The sequence below is a fragment of the Martes martes genome (assembly GCF_963455335.1).
Source record: "Martes martes genome assembly, chromosome: 11".
NCBI classification, from domain to species: Eukaryota; Metazoa; Chordata; class Mammalia; order Carnivora; family Mustelidae; genus Martes; species Martes martes.
In genome coordinates, this window is record NC_137899.1 from 28,338,641 (window position 1) to 28,361,430 (window position 22,790).

The window sequence follows — 22,790 nt, forward strand, 5'->3', positions numbered from 1 at the left end:
ACATTTGAATTTTAGCCACTTAAAAAAAATCAGAGTCCTGAAAACTGGACAATATCTTTGTAAAGCTTCAAAAATATATGAAAAATATGAAAATACATCAGCTTTTTCCTCACTTCATTTCATTGTACTGTATTCCCCAAGTTGATTTCTCTCCATTAGGAAAATTCATCAAATGAAAACCTTTTGCTAATTAAGTAACAATATTGTGAAACTTCTTGATGCACAGCAGATGGCATATTTGCACATATGTAATAAGTAGACTATTGTTGCCTCAGAATATTTTTGCAATCATTGATACGATCCTTTCCCCCTCAATGTTATGACATCAATGCTCTGTGGAAGAAACTCAGATGCAGAAACATTCACGGCCATAATCAAAACTGTATCAGGCTATATGAAGTAAACACCTCCATTCATTAGCAAGCTACAATCTACTTCTCCATTTTTATTTTTAATGAGCACATTTACAAATATAAAGGTATAAACTCTTCAGATTTAATAACTCCTCTTTTTTCCAACTGTGTGCTCTAGTATATAAAATACAATAGACTATTGAAAAATAGTCCCACTTACTAATTCAAATCTAAATATGAAACCCTAAAATTCTTAATCCTCACTGAGATTTGCCTAATTTTTACAAAAATTGCACATCTCTGTGTAATACTGATAAACCTTCAAAAAGAGGGTGGATTATAGAATACTAATAATTGTAAAATATCTATAAAGTATCATAACAGGTGAACCACTGGGCAAAATCAAGAATATACAAATATTAATAACAAGACATTGCTTATGTCTCTGAGCAGCTCAAATTGGGTGGAGGCAGTTTGCACATTAAAAACAAAACAGAATAGGGACGCCTGGGTGGCTCAGTCAGTTAAGCTGCTGCCTTCAGCTTGGGCCATGGTCCCAGGGTCCTGGGATCGAGTCCCACATGGGGCTTCTTGTTCTGCAGGGAGCCTGCGTCTTTCTCCTCCTCTGTCTGCCACTCTGCCTGCTTATGCGTGCGCACGCTCTCTCTCTCTCTCTCTCTGACAAATAAATAAAATCTTTAAAAACAAAACAGAATAAAACAAAACAAAATAAATCTCATGTAGTCATAGAAGATTCTGATAACAAATGGAAAGGAACCATCAGCAAACCCAGCCTAGAACTGGAGAAGTAATGACTTCTAGATAAAAGGTGTTGAGGATGGATTCCCAAGAGAAATTATATGACGTTTAAAGGCTGAGTGTATTAAAGAGAAGCCTGGTATTCACAAGAACTGTTTGAACACAGGCATGACATTTTTTCTTTTTTAAAGATTTTATTTATTTATTGGGGGGGCACAAGCAAGGTGAATGGCAGAGGGAGAGGAAGAAGCAGGCTCCACGGTGAGCAGGGAGCCCTTCCTGGGACTGGATCCCAGATCCCTGGGATCATGACCTGAGCCAAAGATAGAGCCACCCAGGTGTCCCATGGCATGAAGTTTAAAAGTGAAGACACTTATGAAGTGAAATAAAATAATGAAAATAAAATGACTGGTGTTCAGGAGTATTTGAGAGAAATGAGGGCCCAAAGTCAGTTTGGAATTAGCTATTAGGTCAGATTGATAGGTTTTGTTTTGTTTTGTTTTGATGTTCTTCTCTACCTTTTTAAAAGCATAAAATAATATGTATAATCTATAATCACAGACTTCTTTTGAATTATTTCCTTTGCTCAGTATTTTCTGTCTTGCTTAGATGTGCTTCAGGCAATAACATATTCTTCATAGGACTCTAAACTTTAATCAAATTACTACAAATATTCTTTTTATATTGAAGTTACTTTTAAATTTCGGCTCTCCTAAGCAACACATGCAATTGAGATATTTGTAAATGTAAGGAACCAGATAGATAGATAGATAGATAGATACAGACTGTGTAGAATAATACTTTTAATCTGGATTTTAATGAAGGGGTTTCAATTTGGTAAAATGACATAGAAAGCACTTTTAGGGTTGTATAGATTAAGGCTGGTGCCTGTGTCAGAAAATAGTAAAATAGAATAGCAATGAACCTTCCGGACTAAAACTTTGAGGGAATGCAAACTTAGTTGATTCTATTCAGGACTTTGACAAATAGGGTAATTAAAGCATTACAATTTATAAGAGTAAATAAATAAACTATAATAAGAAACCAACAAAAATATTGTCCAAGTTTTATTTATTAGACCCCATATTTACCTAGGTTGCTCTTTCATGCCTGCTCAAATACCATCTCTTAGAGAACCTTTCCTGGAGTATTCTGCTTAAAACAGCAGACTATAGGTTTAGAATGGAATGGAGTTCTTAAAAAAAAAAAAAAGAAAATTCAGAAAAATCAACAATATATGTATTTAAAAATTCTTTGATACTGCTACCAGAAATACAGATACCATAACTGAATAAATGCATATATTCTGCTTATTAGGAAGAGAAGATACTATCAAAGGTCTAGAGTTAGATATATTAATCATCAATTGAGATAGGTATCTATGCCAGAAAATTAATAGTGCAACTTTTTTGGGGAAGAGACAATATAACTTGAAATAATCAATAGTGTTATAGAGCTCTCTTTGGTTAGATCAATTGATAATTTGTTCTTCCAAGCTTGCTTTCAGTTTGAATTAGGTGAGTCTGTTGGATTCACATTTATTCTGAATTTAATGATTATTTTAAAGAGATATAGATTGATTAGTTGATTAATTGGATCATTTACAATTACTTTTGTGATACATAGTGGTAATGGTAAAGGAATTTAGATGATCCTTCATGACAATATTTTGCCTATATTAGCAAGTTATATCACAGCACCACTCTAGCAAATACGAAAAGAACTAAATAATTGTATATTACAGTGGGAGAAATCAAAGTGCATGGAGATTAATGGTTTAGTGAAGACCACTGATAATGCCATGGAGAGAAGCTGGAAAAAAATAACGTCTATTTGTCTTAGTTCTAGTATTTCTTGCAACAAAGTATATGTAATTTCTGTCAGTATGATCCTTGTTGTTTTCTGCATTAAGTCCTAGAGCAGATACAAACATGTCCATGTAGATAATTATAATAAGAGAAAGGAAGCATTTTGATAAAATATTTTTATTATTATTAATAATAATAATATAATCATGGTTATAAAAATAGCAACTTTATTAACTACAGCAACTTTATATACAAGTCATAACCACAGTGTTCCCTTTTTGGGTAAGCATCCAGCTATACCACTCTATAGGCAGCTTATCAATTTCCTATTTACACCAAAACAAACAGTCATAACATCCACAGTATTCCATTTTCAGTTTCCTAAAGAAAGAAACTTTCTGTGCAAATGGAAATGAACCTACTTAAAATTACACTGTCAAGATTTGGGGGACCAGAAAATTTTAACTTTTTTTGTATTAGTAAATTCTTAGTATGAAACTCAGTTGAACATTGAAGGAAAACTTCTTTTTGAACATTATTGTGTAAAGTATTTACACATAGAATATGTCTTTTTATTCAAGTTAACTTTATCGTTCAAATGAGTTTGTCTATAAATATGGGGTAAAATTAAAAGTTATATATGGAAACTTAGTAAATCAATTCAAAGTTTTTAGTATGAGAGTTTATTAAAATTCTTTACCTCATGATTTCTATATTGCAGTACTAGTATCTCTTTTAAAAAAGAAAGAAAATATTTAAAAACAAGAACAAAATGCTGACAACAGTTTCTTGCTTCTTGACAGTGCTTTTTTTTTTTTCCCTAAGAGAATGTTGTGGCTATAACATTCATTTTGTATAGTACCATTGGTACCAACAAGAAATATTCACAGGAATAAGTGAAATACAATTTTGCTATCACATGCCATTATTGTTATTTTTCTTGCCTTCCAGTGTCTCACATTTCCCATAGTTTGAAACACTTAGATAGCAAGCAAGAGCCTATTAATGCTAGAGACTGACTCAATATAAACCATTTTACTGAGGACCTGCCCACAGCAAACAGGTAAAACTCATTACATATTTTACAAAAAAATTAAAGAAGTAAACAAAAGGATTATCATCCCTTCTGCACGGCAGAGGCATTATGACAAATATTTTAATTTTATGTTACTATTCCTGGCAGACATAAGAAAATGTCCACAATTACAACAGCACATAACCATTATTCGAACAGCCCAAACAAAAAAATAACATTGAAAACTTCTAGATTAAAAGATCTGTTTGTCCATTATTCAAAATACAATGGATTTTGGATAAGTTGGATTTTTCATTTCTTGTCATTTATTAAGAAAAGAATGACCAGGAAATAGTATTTTTCTCCAGAGAAAAATGACATGATTATTCATTGTCTTACCACCTAAAATTGCATGGATCTTGTTCATCTTGCTTTTATTGTCAAGTCTACTGATCTCCCCTTATTACAAAGGGAACTTCTCAAAGCTAGGACTGCTTTGTGCACCATGTCTGATGTTTTATTGGTGGTATGTTTTCACCCTTTAATAAAATGGAAAACATTGAGTTCAAAATATCTAAAAAGTTAGCTGCATCTTGTATCTATTCCTATTTCTCTTTCCATGGAAATTTAGAGAAAAGACAAGAAAGAAATATCTTAAAATGTGAGTATTTAGATATATTAGAATTTCATAAATGTTTTACAAATATCATTAATATATGACTTAATCAAATTTTACCAGTTTGAGGAAAAAACTGAAAAGTTCTTTAATTTGGGGACAATATACCTTTGAAATTTCTAGTGTTTTTATTAAAATGATATATCACATAAGGAAAGAAAAATATAATCAAAGAAGATAATGTGGACTGACAACTTTTCAGATCTTCTTTACTTTCACTGTTTCTTGATATCAGAGCATATCTTATTATAATATGTTCAATTTGTATGGCACAATTTGGATAGATATTCTGGATTTGCATAGTTATTTCTGGATTTGCTCTGCTGTACTATCTGGACTAAGCTTTCAAGTAAATTTAAGAGCATTTTACTCGAGATTGAGCAGTGTCCTATGAAGCATTGAGTATTGTTTGGATCTCTGGTCTTAATTGATATCATTCAAGAGAAACAAATTAGAGAAATGGGGATACTGGATTGGAATCACTCAAAAAATTATTTTTAAATTTGTACAGGGTGATATTGTAAAAATTCACAGCCTATCTCATTAGACCTTGTTGTCTCATTTCTTGACAAATACAGGATTTTTAGTTGATCATGCCAAATACAATAACAAATATGATAATGTTGCATTATGAGACAATACAAAATTTGAATGAATATTCCCCTTGGCATTTGAAAGATTTATGTAAAATGAAATAAGATAAAATGGAGAAATTTTCATAACATATTTCATTCTGCAGATTTAACTCCCCTTTAGAAAATAATTGAAGTCAGTTTAGACAAGCTAGTTCCTTTCCTTTCCTTTTACATTTTTTTCCCTTTACTTAAGTGAAGTTTCATTAGGCTAAAAAACTTTTAGGTTGAGATATGTATCCTGATTTTTTTTCTTCAATATATACTTTAACTCCTAGTTTGATGAAAGTCTATTTACAAATCTTTGGAAACATATGGAAATTTCCCTCTGAAATAATTTTTAAAAATTTAAAGAAGATGAGCTACAAGCCAATCACAGCAGTAAGTCTTAAAATTAACCTACTTAAATACTTTTTTAAGCTTCAATTAGACAATTACCTAAGAATAATAAAGAAAATACTTCAGGAAAGTAGATCTAAAAATATTTTGCCCAAACAAGGGTCCCTAAATTTAAAAGAAAGAAATAATACTAATACACATAACCCACTTCCCTTTAAGAATTAGAAACTACACAATGACTAGGATGATAAATACAGTTAAACACCTAGATTAGGTGTTACTTAACTTTGTGGGTCATGACCACACCTTAAATGTCAACCAGTAGAGAGGTCATCTGCAGATTACATATACAGAATGAGTTGGTCACTTCTTTCTTTCTCCTTTCCTTAAAATTTCTACTGGTCTTAATAAATTTCTCTTTTTCTCTTAAGGAAAAACTACAGGTACACACTTTAAGAATATTTAGAGGTTACATTAGATATACCATTATTTGAACTCTAGTGCATGCACATGTGTACCCAGGTCTTCAGAGTTGGGCACATGATTTTGTAGAAAGTATATGGACCAGTATTAGAGGATACACAGTGAAGAGAAATGAATGAATGAAATATAATGTATGGCATATGAAAGGTAATATAATTTAATATAGAGTTACAAGTTAAGGACAAAGGTATAAATTGTCTTTGTGAGGTTAAAATAATGTTTAACTTACGGTTTATTCATAAACTAACCTTGGAAAGCAGCGTAGAGAGATTAATTGAACTTTTCCATTAAATCTTTTATCATCCAGCAATTATACCTTTGCAGTTTTTAATCCATTCAAGTATCTTCAGGAGATATGTTACTACACTTGCATGTACCTTAATTCACTTCAACATTTACAAAATAGCACTGACAAACAAAACAACAGAAAACACCTATAAATATTAATGAGTATCTTAACAAACATGACACTCAAGTAGTTGTCTTAGGACTGCTTTAAGTGACATTTTAATTCCATGTTCTCCGAAATCTTCACGTAAAATAGAATTCTATTGATTGAAGCTTCAGACAAAATTCCATGTGCTATGACTGTGGTATCTTATAAGTTAATATAATTTTGTGTATCCATTTTGCATAATATGCTACTCGGACAAAAATGCCAGGACGATTTGGAATGGCACATCCACGACCAGGAACAATGACACCAAGAACCATTCTCATTTTATGTTGTTCACAAACAAGTGGGCCACCATAATCTCCCTAGGAAGAAAACATGCAACAATAAAAACAACAAAAAATTATTATTCTAGAAATAAAAATTAATAGTTCATTAATATTTCCTAGACAGATTTATATCTCAAATATACACATATACAAAAAAAAATAGCTGCAACTGAGATATGAAGACATCAATAGATGTATTAGGCCATTGGTCATCTTTTTATTGAATTACCCAAGTCAGACTGAGAGAAGTACAAAAGTTCAAAGTGTTCTATCATGTGGAGTATTCCTTTTTTTTTTATTTTTTGGAGTATTCCTTTAATAAAGACTTATCTAGGGGCACCTGAGTGGCTCAGTGGGTTAAGCCTCTGCCTTCGGCTCAGGTCATGATCTCAGGGTCCTGGAATCGAGTCCCACATCAGGCTCTCTGCTCAGTGGGGAGCCTGCTTCCTCCTCTCTCTCTCTCTCTGCCTGCCTCTCTGCCTACTTGTGATCTTTCTCTATCAAATGAATAAATCTTTAACCAAAAAAAAAAAAAAAAGAATGACTTCTCGAGGGGTGCCTGGGTGGCTCTTGATTTCAGCTCAAGTTGTGATCTCAGGTCATGGGATCAAGCCCCATATCAGTCTCCACACTCAGCATGGAGTCTGCTTGTACCTCTCCCTTTGCTCCCCCCCTGCTTGCACACACACACTCTCTCTCTCTCTCTGTCTCAATTTAATTAATTAATTATTTAAAATACATAAAAAAGAATGACTTGTCTTATACAAAATATTCACTCATCTTTTAAAATGTTGTCTTTTTGAATGCAGATTAATTAACACAAAATAAAAGATAGCTATTTATAAGGTAGGCTTTATATTTACTTTTATTTTCCTCTGATGTTCAAAATATGTTCAATATAGACAATTTAGAAAATGCAAAAAATATAAGAACTTTTGTACTCCACCTATAGTCATATGGTTTTAATTATTAAATTGCATCAAAATTTCCCTTATTTCTGAAACTTTTTGCTTTCCTTCCTTTAATCTTGTCCCCAAAAAGATTTTAGAAAATTAAATATAAATCATAATTGATAAAATAATTCTATTTACTGTTTGGAAATTATGTTTGGGGGCATAAAGAAAGAATATTCCTGAGTTTACTGTTGTATTTGTAGTTAACATAATTGTATTTATGTATTTTTTTATGTCTCATACACCCCTTTGTAGAAGGTAGCTTCTAATTTCATGACATTTTTTATATGGTTACCCTGTTTTATCATCACACACAGATAGATGATAGCTGAAATATTAATAGATTGATAGATTGATTTGTGTGTATATTTTTATAAACACGTATACACTAATGCATATTATTATGTATAATCATTACAAATATGCTGCATCATTTTCATGCACCATGTAGCCTTCTAAGATTGCAGTGACTAGCTTTTGGCATCCTTGTGTGAAGAAGAGTGTTTGAGACTACCTTAATTTTCTCCTAACAGTGATGTGATCACTGAAAATGAAACTACTATAGGATTTACTTCTGTAACACATGTAAAGAAGAGCACTATCAGGGCGCCTGGGTGGCTCAGTGGGTTAAGCCTCTGCTTTCGGCTCAGGTCATGATCTCAAGGTCCTGGAATCAAGTCCCGCATGGGGCTCTCTCCTTGGCAGGGAGCCTGATTCCTCCTCTCTCTCTCTGCCTGCCTCTCTGCCTACTTGTGATCTCTCTCTCTCTCTGTCAAATAAATAAATAAAATCTTAAAAAAAAAAGAAGAAGAAGAGCATTATCAGCATTGTATGATGGGGAAATCAAGATGGGGTGAAACAGGAAATAAAACAGTAAGGGAAAATAGGTTATTCTAAGAGACATATAAATTATGACACATAAGTTAATAAATCTGATTTTAAAAAAATACAGCAATGATTACTGATACAAACTCTTTAAAGCAATTCACTTTGGCAGACTTTCACCAAATGTGATCCTACTGCTATTATATAAACATCTGGGCGGTCTTCTTCAAGTGTTTAGATTTCAGTGGCTTCAGGGATTATATTACCTTTTAAATATAAGTGATTAAAAAAACATAAATGCATTTTTTTTTTATATTTTATTTATTTATTTGACAGAGAGAGAGATCACAGTAGACAGAGAGGCAGAGAGAGAGGGAGAGAGAGAAGCAGGCTCTCTGCTGAGCAGAGAGCCCGATGCGGGACTCGATCCCAGGACTCTGAGATCATGACCTGAGCCGAAGGCAGCGGCTTAACCCACTGAGCCACCCAGGCGCCCCAACATAAATGCATTTTTGAGAAGTGGCAGAATCAATTTAAAATTATCTTGCCAATATGGATAAAAACAACAAATATGTGATACTGTAATAAATAATTCAATGCTAAAGTTAGAAATCTAACAATGTATAAATGACAAATCATATTGTAGGCTATTCCTGATGATCAGTTGTCGAAGCATTTTTAGTAATGACAGTAGGACTGGATAAGTGCATAGATTCTTAAATGATCTTAAAGATTGGGTTGAGCTCAAAGCTTTGTGTTTAAAGGGCTCTTAGTGTAAATAGGTAGCAAAGTAAGCAATCAATCAATCAATCATTCTTCCAGCAGATTTTTGGTTCTAATAATGAACGAAGTAATACTGATTTACTGGGAAAACATCAAACCTGAAAGTGGTTATACACAATCTGTTTCTAACTATGTCATTTTAAAGCAGTTTTTAAGACTCTTTAACTTACGAAATGTATTTTTTTCAGGAATAGAATCTCAGACCAATATATATACACATGCATGGAAATACATATTTATGCTCCATATTTATTTTCCTACATGTCAAAAGAGATTTCACTATTTATTGACCTCATTCTATATCTTATCTCACATAGTATTCCCCAACTCCAAAGCTCCTAGGCTTGGAGACTGTGTCTCTTATATTCAAAATACATCTAGGGACGCCTGGGTGGCTCAGTTGGTTGGGCGGCTGCCTTCGGCTCAGGTCATGATCCCAGCGTCCTGGGATCGAGTCCCGCATCGGGCTCCTTGCTCCGCAGGGAGCCTGCTTCTCCCTCTGCCACTGTGTCTGCCTGTGCTCACTCTCTCTCTCTCTCTCTCTCTGACAAATAAATAAATAAAATCTTTAAAAAAATACATCTAAACACTCCAATCAAAAGACATAAGGTGACAGAATGGATAAAAAAGCAAGACCCATGTATATGCTACCTAGAGGAGAATCATATTAGACCTAAAGACATATGGAGATTGGAAATAAATGGATGGAAAAGCATTTATCATGCAAATGGAAGTGAAAAGAAAGCCAGGGATAGGAATACTTATATCATACAAAATAGACTTTAAAACAAAGATTGTAACAAGAGATAAAGAAGGACACTATATAACCATCCAGGGATGAATCCAATAAGATAGAGCAATTGCATGGAGCACTGGGTGTTATATGCAAACAATGAATCATGAAACACTAAATCAAAAACAAATGAGGTACTGTATGGTGTCTAACATAACATCATAAAAAATTGTAGATATTTATGTACCTAACATGGGAGTACCCTAATACATAAAGCAGCTAATGACAAACATAAAGGAAGTAATTTATAGTAATGCAATAATAGTAGGAGAACTTTAAGACTCCACTTACATCAGTGGATAAATCATCCAAACAGAAAATCAACGAAGAAACAGTGGCTTTGAATGATACAATGGACCAAATGGATTTTACAGATATATTCAGAACATTTCATTCTAAAACAGCAGAAGTCAATTGCACATGTGACATTCTCCAGAATAGACCACATATAAGGCCACAAGGCAAGTCTCAACAAATTCAAAAAGACTGAAGTTGTATCATGCATCTTTTCCAACCACAACACTATAAAACTAGAAATCAACCACAAGAAAAAATCTGGGAAGACCACAAATATATTTAGGTTAAATAACATGCTGCTAAACAACCAAAAAATCAAAGATGAAATTAAAAAAAAAAAAAACATGGAGACAAATGAATATGAAAACACAATGGTCTAAAATCTTTGGGATGCAGCAGAAGATGTTATAAAAGGGAAATCTATAGCAATCCAGGCCTACCTCATGAAGCAAGAAAAATCTCAAGTAAACAACCTAACCTTATACCTAAAGGAGCTATACAAAGAGTAAACAAAACCCAGACCCAAGGAATAATAGAGATTAGGAGAGAAAAGAAAAATAGAAACTAAATATACAATAGAGCAGATCAATGAAACTAGAAGCTGGCTCTTTGGAAAGACTAACAAAATCAATAAATCTTTAGCCAGACTCATCAGAGAAAGAGAGACAGAAAAAGACAGAAGGAAGACTCAAATAAAATCAGAAATGAAGAGGAGACATAATATTTGACAATAGGGAAATACTATTGTAAGAGAATATTACAAAAAATTATATGCCAACAAATTGGACAACCTAGAAGAAATGGATAAATTCCTAGGAACATATAAATTTCCAAAACTGAATCAGGAGGGACTAGAAAATTTGAAAACAGACCAATTACCACCAATGAAATTAAATCAGTAATAAAAAAAAAAAAAAAAAAAAACCTCTCAACAAACAAAAGTCTGGGACCAGAAGGCTTCTCAGGTGAACTCCACCAAACATTTAAAAAAGAATTAATATTTATTCTCAAACAATTCCAACAAATAGAAGAGGAAGAAAATTTTTCAAATTCATTCTATGAAGTCAGCATTACCTTGATATCAAAACCAGATAAAGATGCTACAAGAAAAAGAGTACAGGCCAATATCTCTGATGAACACAGATGCAGAAATCCTCATTAAAGTATTAACAAACCAAATCCAACAATACATTTAAAAATCATTCACCATGACTGAGATTTATTCCTGAGATATAAGAGTGATTCAATATTTGCAAATCAATCAACATAAGACATCATATGAACAAGAGAATGGATAAAAACCATGATTATTTCAATAGATACAGAAAAAGCATTTGACAAAGTACAACATCTATTCGTGATTTTTTAAAAAACCTTCCACAAATGGGTTTGGTGGGAACCTGCCTCAACATCATAAAGGCTATCTATGAAAAATCCATAGCTAATATCATCCTCACTGGGGAAAAACTGAAGCTTTTCCTATATTGTCAAGAACAAGACAGGGATGTCCCCTCTCATTACTGTTACTTAACATAGTACTGGAAGTCCTAGTCACAGCAATCAGACACGAGAAAGAAAAGAAAGGCATCCAAATAAGCAAGGAAGCAGTCAAATTTTCACTCTTTGCAGATGACATGATATTCTACATAGAAAACCCTAAAGACTCCACTAAGAAACTACTAGAACTGATAAATGAATTTAGTGAGGTCACAGGATACAAAATCAATGTATAGGGGGCGCCTGGGTGGCTCAGTGGTTTGAGCCTCTGCCTTCGGCTCGGGTCATGATCCCAGCGTCCTGGGATCGAGCACCACATCGGGCTCTCTGCTCAGCGGGGAGCCTGCTTCCTCCTCTCTCTCTGCCTGCCTCTCTGCCTACTTGTGATCTGTCTGTCAAATAAGTAAATAAAAAATCTTTAAAAATAAAAATCAATGTATAGAAATCTAATGCCAAAGAGGTTACTGCCTATGTTCTCCTCTAGGATTTTGATGGATTCCTGTCTCATGTTGACATCTTTCATCCATTGTGAGTTTATCCTTGTGTATGGTATAAGAGAATGGTCGAGTTTCATTCTTCTATACATAGCTGTCCAATTTTCCCACCACCATTTATTGAAGAGACTGTTTTTTTTCTGCTGGATGTTTTTTTCCTGCTTTGTCGAAGATTATTTGACCACAGAGTTGAGGGTCCATATCTGGTCTCTCTGCTCTGTTCCATTAGTCTATGTGTCTGTTTTTGTGCCAGTACCATGACGTGTTGGTGATCACAGCTTTGCAGTAAAGCTTGAAATCAGGCAACATGATGCCCCCAGCTTTGTTTTTCTTTTTCAACATTTTCTTAGCAATTCGGGGTCTCTTCTGGTTCCATACAAATTTGGGGATTGTTTGTTCCAGCACTTTGAAAAATGCCAGTGGAATTTCCATTGGGATGGCATTGAAAGTATAGATTGCTCTAAGCAGTATAGACATTTAAACAATGTTTATTCTTCCAATCCATGAGCATGGAATGTTTTTCCATTCTTTGTGTCTTCTTCGATTTCTTTCATGAGTGTTTTGTAGCTCCTCGAGTACAGATACTTTACCTCTTTGGTTAGGTTTATTCCCAGGTATCTTATGGTTCTTGGTTCTATAGTAAATGGAATAGATTCTTTAATTTCCCTTTCTATATTTTCATTGTTAGTGTATAAGAAAGCAACTGATTTCTGTGCATTGATTTTGTATCCTGTCACATTACTGAATTGCTGTATGAGTTCTAGTAGTTTGGGAGTGGATTCTTTTGGGTTTTTCATATAAAGTACCATGTCATCTGCAAAGAGTTTGACTTCTTCTTTGCCAAATTGAATACCTTTTATTTCTTTTTGTTGTCTGATTGCTGTTGCTAGGACTTCTAGCAGTATGTTGAACAACAGTGGCGAGAGTAGGGATCCTTGTCATGTTCCTGATCTCAAAGGGAAGACTGTCAGCTTTTCCCCATTGAGAATTATATTCACTGTGGGGTTTTCATAGATGAATTTTATGAAGCTGAGGAATCTTCCCTCTATCCCTAAACTCTGAAGCATTTTAATCAGGAAAGAGTGCTGTATTTTGTCATTTTGGGACTTCATCAAGATAAAAAGCTTCTGCACAGAAAAGGAAACAGTCAGCAAAACAGAGGCAACCCACAGAATGGGAGAAGATATTCACAAATGACACTACAGACAAAGGGCTGATATCCAAGATCTATAAAGAACTCCTCAAATTCAACACACACAGAATAGACAATCATGTCAAAAAATGGGCAGAAGACATGAACAGACACTTCTCCAAAGAAGACATACAAATGGCTATGAAAACATATTTTCAGACACATGAAAATATGTTCATCATTATTAGCCATCAGGGAAATTTAAATCAAAACCACATTGGGATACCACCTTACACCAGTTAGAATGGCAAAGATTAATAAGACAGGAAGCAACAACTGTTGGAGAGGATGTGGAGAAAGGGGAACCCTCTTACACTGTTTGTGGGAATACGAGTTGGTGCAACCACTTTGGAAAACAGTGTGGAGATTCCTTAAGAAATTAAAAATAGAGCTACCCTATGACTCTGCAATTGCATTACTGGGTATTTACCCCAATGATACAGACATAGTGAAAAGAAGGACCATCTGTACCCCCTTGTTCATAGCAGCAATGGCCACAGTTGCCAAACTGTGGGAAGAACCAAGATGCCCTTCAACAGATGAATGGATAAAGAAGATATGGTCCACATATACAATGGAATATTACACAGCTATCAGAAAGGATGAATACCCAACTTTTGTATCAACATGGACGGGACTGAAGGAGATTATGTTGAGTGAAATAAGTCAAGCAGTGAAAGTCAATTATCATATGGTTTCACTTACTTGTGGAACATAAGGAATAACATGGAGGTCATTAGGAGAAGGAAAGGAAAAGTGAAGTGGGGGAAATTGGAGGGGAAGATGAACCATAAGAGAATGTGGACTCTGAGAAACAAACTGAGGGTTTTGGAGGGGAGGGGTATGGGGGGTTAGGTGAGCCCTTGGTGGGTATTATGGAGGGCACATACTGCATGGAGTACTGGGTGTGGTACATAAACAATGAATCTTGGAACACTAAAAAGATAAAATTAAATTTAAGAAAAGAAATCTAATGCATTTCCATATACAAATAATGAAGTAGCAGAAAGAGAAGTTAAGAAAACAATCCCATTTACAATTGCACCAAAGATAATGAAATACCTAGAAATAAACTTAACCAAGGTAGTGAAAGACCTGTGTTCTGAAAACTATAAAACAATGATGAAAGAAATTGAAGATAACACAAAGAAAGGGAATGACAGTCCATGTTCCTGGACTGCGAGAACAAATATTGTTAAAATGCCCATGCTATACAGAGAAATCTACAGATTTAATGCAATCCCTATCAAAATACCAACACCATTTTTCACAGAACTGGAAAAAACAACCAATCAAATTTGTATGGAAACACAAAATACCCTGAATAGGCAAAATAATTGAAAAAGAAGAATGAAACTGGAGGTATCACAATCCTAGATTTTAAGATATAGTACAAAGCTGTCATAATCAAAACTGTATGGTCCTGGCAAACAATAGACACATAGATCAATGGAATGGAATAGAAAATTCAGAAATAAACCCGCAATTATATAGTCAATTAATCTTCGGCAAAGGAGGAAAGAAGATGTAATGGGAAAACGACAGTCTCTTCAACAAATAGTGTTTGGAAAACTGGCTACAGGCAAAAGAATGAACTGGACCACTTTTTACACCATACACAAAAATAAATTCAAAATGGATTAAGGACATAAATGTGAGACTTGAAACCATAAAAATCATAGAAGAGAGCACAGGCAGTAATTTCTCTGAAATAAGCCATAAGTCATTTTTTCTAGCTATGTCTCTTGAGATAAGGGAAACAAAAGCAAAAAATAAATTACTGGGACTACATCAAACATCAAAATAAAAAGCTTTTGCATAGTGAAAGAAACAGTCAATAAACTAAAAGGCTACCTAATGAATGGGAGAGGATATTTGCAAATGACATATCTGATGAAGGGTTAACATCCAAAATACATAAAGCTTATATAAATCAACACCCCAAAAATAAATAATCCAATTGAAAAATGGTCAGAAAATAAGAACAAACGTTTCTTCAAAAATACACAGATGGCCAACAGACACATGAAAAGATGCTCAACATCACTTAACATCAGGGAAATGCAAATCAAAACCACAAGATATTATCTCATACCTGTTAGAATGACTAAAATTAAAAACACTAGAAACAGCAAGTATTGGCCAGAATGTGGAAAAACAAGGAACCCTCTTGCACTATTGGTGGGAACGCAAACTGGTATAACCACTGTGAAAGACAGTATGGAGGTTCCTCAAAAATTTAAAAATAGAACTACTGTATGATCCAGTAATTCCACTACTAGGTATTCACCCTAGAAATATGAAAAGAGTAATTCAAAAAGGTATGTGCATCCCTGTTTATTGCCGCATTACTTACAATAGCCAAATTATGGAAGCAGCTCAAGTGTCCACCAATAGACAAATGGATAATGAAGATCTGATACACACACACACACACACACACACACACACACACACACAGGAATATTACTCAGCCATAAAAAAGAATGAAATCTTGCTTTGCAGCAACAAGGATGAATCTAGAGAGTATAATGCTAAGTGAAATAAGTGAGTCAGAGAAAGACAAATACCATATGATTTTGCTCATATGTACAATTTAGGAAACACAACAAGAAAAAAAAGACAAACAAAAAAAAACAACAACAACAAAAAAAACAAAAACAAAAAAAAAACCAGAATCTTAACAATAGAGAGCATACTGATGGTTACCAGAGTAGAGGGGGGTGAAATAGGTGAAGGGGATTAAGATTACATGATGAGCCTTGAGTAATGTATTGAATTTTTGAATCACTATATTGTATAGCATAAACTGATATAACATTTAATGTTAACCACAATGGAATTAAAATTTTGAATAAAAATGTAAAAAAAAAGTTCTCAACTTCAGAAATAATTTTATAAGCACAAAATGTGCATAAAATAAAATAGATAAAACTCAAAATATAAAAAAAAACATGTAAAATAATGGTTTAACAGCTTGTCTATGTAAAATAAAATTTGGAATACTGCCAAGCTGAAAAAAACAATTGCCTAACAAATGAAAATGTTCAAGCTCTTAAAGTCACCAACTTCGACCTTTTGGTTTTTTAAAATAGAATTCATTTAAACCACACACACTCACAAGCACACACACACTGGCTTAACCAAAAACACATTTAAAAGTTTAAAACCAGACATACAGTTCATTTAGGCAGAATTTGGGAAGATCTGATAACTTTAGAAAACATTAGAAAAATGAAAGCTATTGTATCAAACTGCATATTGGATACTTTTAATTTGAACAGCTTTCCCCTAGAGTTCTGGTTGTATTAGTTTATTGCCTTTCTGAGAGACAAATATCACAGCTTGCAGATAATGAAATATGGATTTTCTTACCATTTATTTAAAATAAGTGTACAAGGATAACGAAGGGGGTTATCTTTCCCAAATTCTCTCTGTTGGTAGAGAATGACTTTTATTTGAGAAAAGTGGACCAAACACACACACAAAAGAAACATAAGAAGCTATGATATCTATTATATACTTCTTATTTTTAAAAAAATGCTTTTTTTACCTCACATGGTCCCGATGCAATATTTTCAGCTCCAGCACATATTTCAGACTCATTCAGAGTCACCTTCCCTTGATGGTATTGGCTGCATTTCTCATTTCCCATAATATAAAGATGTGCTACTCGTAATAGACCATCAAAGCTGATGGCTAGAATGGGGTAAAAAATGTACAGTTAGAATTGTTTTAAATAAAATAAGTATGATATTGCCTTATCATTTTAAAAATAGCTTACATCCAGTATACCCCCAGCCATAAACACTGCAAGTGGTTTTTTCAGGAATGGTGCATCCATAATTAGGTAAATCGATTGTACTAACAAAATCATCCAGGACAGCAGGCCTGAAAATAGAAAATACAATGGTAAATTCCTTTGATTGAATTCAACACAAAATTAACAAAATAAAATTTGGTGTTAATTTTTAATATGAGATTAAGAGAGAATAAACAGTCTTATTTCTTAAGAAAAAGAGAATGTCTAACATACAATGTATGTAGTAGAGGTAGGAGTAGGTAGCAGAGAAATTAGTCACTTACTTGTTAATATTACTTGCTAAATGGTCACTGCATTTTTTATTCATTATTTTAACTATTAAAGTTATCAAATGATTATTCACTAAGTTTTGATTTTAGAGCAGGCTGATCAGACTGTTAGTCAAACTTCATTTATTAATTTTTTAAGATTTTGAAGATGACTCTCTTTTTTTCTATACACACACACACACACAGGGGACATATGACAAGCTTTTATAATATGTTTACATAAAAGAGAGAATAGCCACATAGCTGAAGAAAAAGCTTCACTAATTCCATTGTAGGTTAAAAATGCAAAACAGTTTCAAGCAACTAACCTAGCAAGCTTCAGTAATACTAGATCTGATCCTTCAGGCCCGTATACCAGCTGGGAAACATTTAGAACCTGTTTGCGTTTCTCATCTCCTTTTCCGTGGACATCATGAATCCCAAGCCAAGCTTCATAATCTTTCAAGTCTTTGTTTCTAAGTAAAAAATTAAAATGTAGAATATAATTTTAAACTGGGTGATATTGTTCACACATATTATTTCAGTTTATAAGGGCAGATAAATAACCTAAATTTAAAATTTGAATCAAAGTATAATAAAGAGCAACACATTTGTTATGGAGATTCTGAATGCTACAAGCACACAGAAGCAAAAAGAGCCCTTAAACTGCTCAATTTTGAAACAGCTATTTAAGAAAAAAGAAAACCTTTTGATAAGGCTTAAGAGTAAATCATATTTGAAAAATTTTCAGGTAAAGCACATTACATGAATTATAATTTTCTGCATATTTTCCTTCTTAACTTTGTATATGTTTGATTTGTCAATGAGGATTAAAAATTTATACTAACAAAATCAGTGACCTTGATGAGAATCAGGAAGTAAGCTTACAAATGCTGCCTCCCTAACTTTCCTTAGGCTAATTCTCATTAAAAATTATTCCCAGGAGGTCTACCTAGACATACAGCATGCAAGGAAGAAGTTGAGGAAAAGTTATTTACATAATTCTAGCAAAATTTCCCCCCAAATGAGAGTAATGCCAATTGTGGAAAGAAGGGAACAGGAGTATCCAGTCGTAAATATCCATTACATCAAAGTAGGCTTTGTGAACTAAATCTAAAGAAAGAAATTAATTTATTCATCCCTTGTTGCTGAATCTGTTAAATGAATACACATGCTAAGCCTGAAAGCTAAATAGAAGCCCTACATATTTTTAAGTGCTCAAAACAAATATTGGTTTCAGAAACACTTACCGAGAAGGGAAACATTGTCTTGCGGTAAGAATCCAACTTTCCTTTATCAATGATCCTCCACAGATATGTTTATTTCTATGAGAAACAGGAAAGAGAAACAAGTAACATCTGTGTGGAAAGGGTGCCTGCCAATTAATGCAAAACCTATGGCTCTGTTTGTTAAAAAATAAGTGCATTTGGGAGAAAAATGTAGAAATTAACTCAACTAGAATAAAGTGAGTAATCCTTTGACCAAAAGGATGATATTTGATGATTGTAGCATTAGCATTTTTTTATAATGTGATTACAGTTTTAGGAAATCAACTTTATTTTTGTATAAGGAGCCCTGTCACTACACACCAACATCCATTGCCAACACGCACGTTCACATGTGTGTGTCTCTATCCTTGGGAGAGCAAGTATGTACTACAAAAATAGAATAGTTAGAATAAACAAAAAAAATCACAAAAGAACAACAAAAACAACATGGTTTTAAATTCAGTGTCTGATTATAAAAATGCAAATCTGAGTTTTTACATAAACTATGAAAACTATCTGATGGTAGCAATACATATTTATACACTATTCCCTTCTTAATTACCATTATTTATTTTTGACACATTAACTTAGAACATCGCTGAGTTTGAGTAAATTTGTTCAGCTTAAAAGAAGCAATATAAAATTTCGCTTATAAAATTAAAACAATTTTGTAAACGTATCATCTAGGAAATTATAAAATATTTGTAGAGAATAAAAAATACTAGTACATTTGTTTGATCATATCCTAAATCTGTAGATACATTATTTTTTGGCAGAGAAATGGAAAAAGCACAACTTTTCACAATTTACATTTCCAAAGAGTACAGATGTTCAGTGCTTCAGAGGGTAATAGAAGAAGTTTCCCAGACTAAGACCACAATTATTTATGGCCTGTACCACAGAGGAGGATGAGATTATATATCGAATTTTAATTTCTGTTCCTCTCAGTAAGTGTTTTGGAAGAATAACTAACCAGCTGTTTTTACTGAGGACTTGGATTTAAAAGAAAAATATACTTATCTAAAAGTTTATACTACTCTAATCTGATGTAAAAGAGTTTCACCTGCTCCTCAAAGGATGGAGACTTCCAAAGGAGTATTCTTATACATTCTCCCGTGGGTAATAAAAAATTTAGAAGTATATGCCCTTTTTTTTTTTTTCCTGGAGTCATGAGATTTGCAAAGAATCACTTATTCATTCAGATATATGGATTCCTGGAACATTTTCTTTCACAAATAAAATGAAACACTCTTCCCCCAAAGTTGGCAGCTTTCATTAAATCTTTATATTTCATAATTGCTGTAATATTCTGGTGAGTTTCACAATTCTGTTTCAGTACTACACAACTAGGACAGCTACACTATAATTATCGACATAAATATTTGTAAAATTTGATGGGTTTCTCCTTGCAAGAAGGATATATTAAAAAGAAGTTTAGACCATCTTCTACCTGGTGTCTAAAGTCTTATGTATGTTTATATCAAAGGATATAAACTCCGTGCTTTTTAAGAATTGGCTTATTCATAAAAGAACTTTGGATTCAAGTTGTCTTTATTCTAAAGGTCACTGTGGAGTTTAATTGTAGCAAAAGATGTACTTTCTTCCTCTACTCTAGGAAGTTGGAGGTAAAGGAACAAAAAGGGTCACCAAATAGAGGAGATATTTGAGTTAGTATTTGAAGAATGAGAAGGACTTTGCAGGCACAAAATATGGAGAAAGAAAGCTACAACATTTAGTGGGAACAATAGCTTAAAGGCTTGGAGGGAAAAACATGGGGTGTCTTTAAAACAAGGGATAATGTGGTTTGAATTCAGTTGTATTTGGGGTTAAGTTGTATGATGAGTTTCCAGTAGAGACAGATACAAAGATACTTTAACATTCTGATTACCATATGGCATAATATATGTAGTATATAGGAATTTGTAAGATTAGATTTTAAGTTAACTCCTATTTTCAACATTTAATTCTTCAAATGTAATTACTAATCTTAATTTTTGTATAAGAATATATTGTGCATGGGGCACCTGGGTGGCTCAGTGGGTTGAAGCCTCTGCCTTCAGCTCGGGTCATGATCCCAGGGTCCTGGGATCAAGTCCCACATCGGGCTCTCTGCTCAGCGGGGAGCCTGCTTCCCCCTCTCTCTCTGCCTGCTTCTCTGCCTACTTGTGATTTCTGTCTGTCAAATAAATAAATAAAATTTAAAAAAAAAGAATATATTGTGCAAAGTGATATTACTGAGAACATATCTTTGATTCTCAAGAGCATTGAGACATAGACAATGAGAATTTTTTTATCCATACTGAACAGTATAATAGCAGGGCTAGTCAACTATCAATATAGTTTGATATACTATACTATCAGTATAGTATGTCATTTTTTAAAAAATGATAAAATATTCTAGAACTTAAAATTATTGTTATTTTCATTTGAATTACAACAAAAAAATAGAAATTAAAAGCAAATGTAAAATTTCTGGTACGATTATGCATGGGTGTGTTAGAAAGTAAAGTCATAATATCCTAGATTAGGAAAATAATTATATGTGTATTACAACTATTACAGTGATATCAAGGTGTAAGTAGTTTCTCTGTGTAGTTGTGTTTTCTCAAAAACTCTGAAGCACCACTTGTAATCAGAGACAGTGTCATCACATATGGGGCCTCCATGAATGTTTAAAAAGGCACTCTCTCTGAAGGCACATATTGTAAAATTCAGGGATGTTCAGCAAGCAGAATACGGTCAGTCTCTTCTTGTGTCCCACTCAAATGGGTGCTTACAACCATCCTGTTGGAAATATGACTTTTGCAAATAATCCAAACACGTACGATTTGTGTCTATTTATAATTACCTGTATTTCAAACTAACCATCCATCCTACGTTAGTTCGCGTTGGAATTCCATTTACAACTCGTAATTGTTTTGTTTTGGCACAAGATATTACAGGATCTAAAAAGAGGACCAAAGATAAATAACATTTTAATAAAACATTTTGAAATAATCAATGCCTTTCAGTTTCTTAAAAGCAATGGTAATTAAAGAAATGTAACTACTGTAATTTTGTCAGTACATTTGGGGGGAAAGAAGGTAAGTATTAAGACTGGAGTGTCAAAGCAGGCCTAAAATGTTTGCTATGCTCATCTAAGGAGACAAGCAACATAGAAAAATGAATCAACTCTAGATATTCCCACAGTGACAATGATTTTGCTCACCAACACTAAGTACAGGCTCTTCAAGACTTACACTAATTTTATTTCTTTCACAAATCTCAATATAAAATGAAACAATGGTATTTATAATAGTTATTTCTAAATGTCAGTGGAAATCAATAGCCTCAATAAAAAAACTATTTGTTATTACTCCTGAATTTTTATGTTAAGAATGTAGAGCCATTTTGAAACAGCTTACCAACATTGTATTTACTGAAATTATATCCAGATGACATAATTGTTATGTCCAAATTATTATATCCAAATGACACAATACCAAATTCTTTGGAGTCAACTTTTTCCTGACCCTCCTCCATATTCCTTGCCTTATCCTTCTACTCCTGTGCATGATCTAAAATTTCCATTTGTTTCTTCAGCCTGGGACACAGGAGGTGGTCTCTTAAGTCAAAACACTTGAGTATCTTCCTTCAGCTCAAGAAGTATGTGAAAATCAAAAACAAGCAGCTCCAAAGATTTTCTTAAATTGAGGATTCACTGAACCTCTCAGTTTGTATCATCTTTTACCTAGTGGATCATTTAAAGAGCCTTAAAGATAAAGTAGGATAGACACCCTGCATAATTTTCCAACCTTCTGATTTTATTCTTTCTAACTTTAGCATTCTG

At 33.4% G+C, this 22,790-nt stretch overlaps 1 protein-coding gene across 2 annotated transcripts in view; it reads right to left on the minus strand.

The window, feature by feature from the left end:
• Window positions 1-6,647: 6,647 nt before the first annotated feature.
• HGF (hepatocyte growth factor) overlaps window positions 6,648-22,790 on the minus strand; it is a gene marked incomplete at its 3' end in the record, with an annotated part of 77,092 nt that continues 60,949 nt past the window's right edge. For both annotated transcript variants that reach the window (XM_080819074.1, XM_080819073.1), the window contains exons 13-18: window positions 21,810-21,906; window positions 18,944-19,018; window positions 18,023-18,169; window positions 17,407-17,513; window positions 17,176-17,321; window positions 6,648-6,824 (exon numbers count right to left, since the gene is read on the minus strand). In XM_080819074.1, coding sequence (XP_080675200.1) covers window positions 6,648-6,824; window positions 17,176-17,321; window positions 17,407-17,513; window positions 18,023-18,169; window positions 18,944-19,018; window positions 21,810-21,906 — 749 coding nt within the window. The remainder of the gene's footprint in view (window positions 6,825-17,175; window positions 17,322-17,406; window positions 17,514-18,022; window positions 18,170-18,943; window positions 19,019-21,809; window positions 21,907-22,790) is intronic.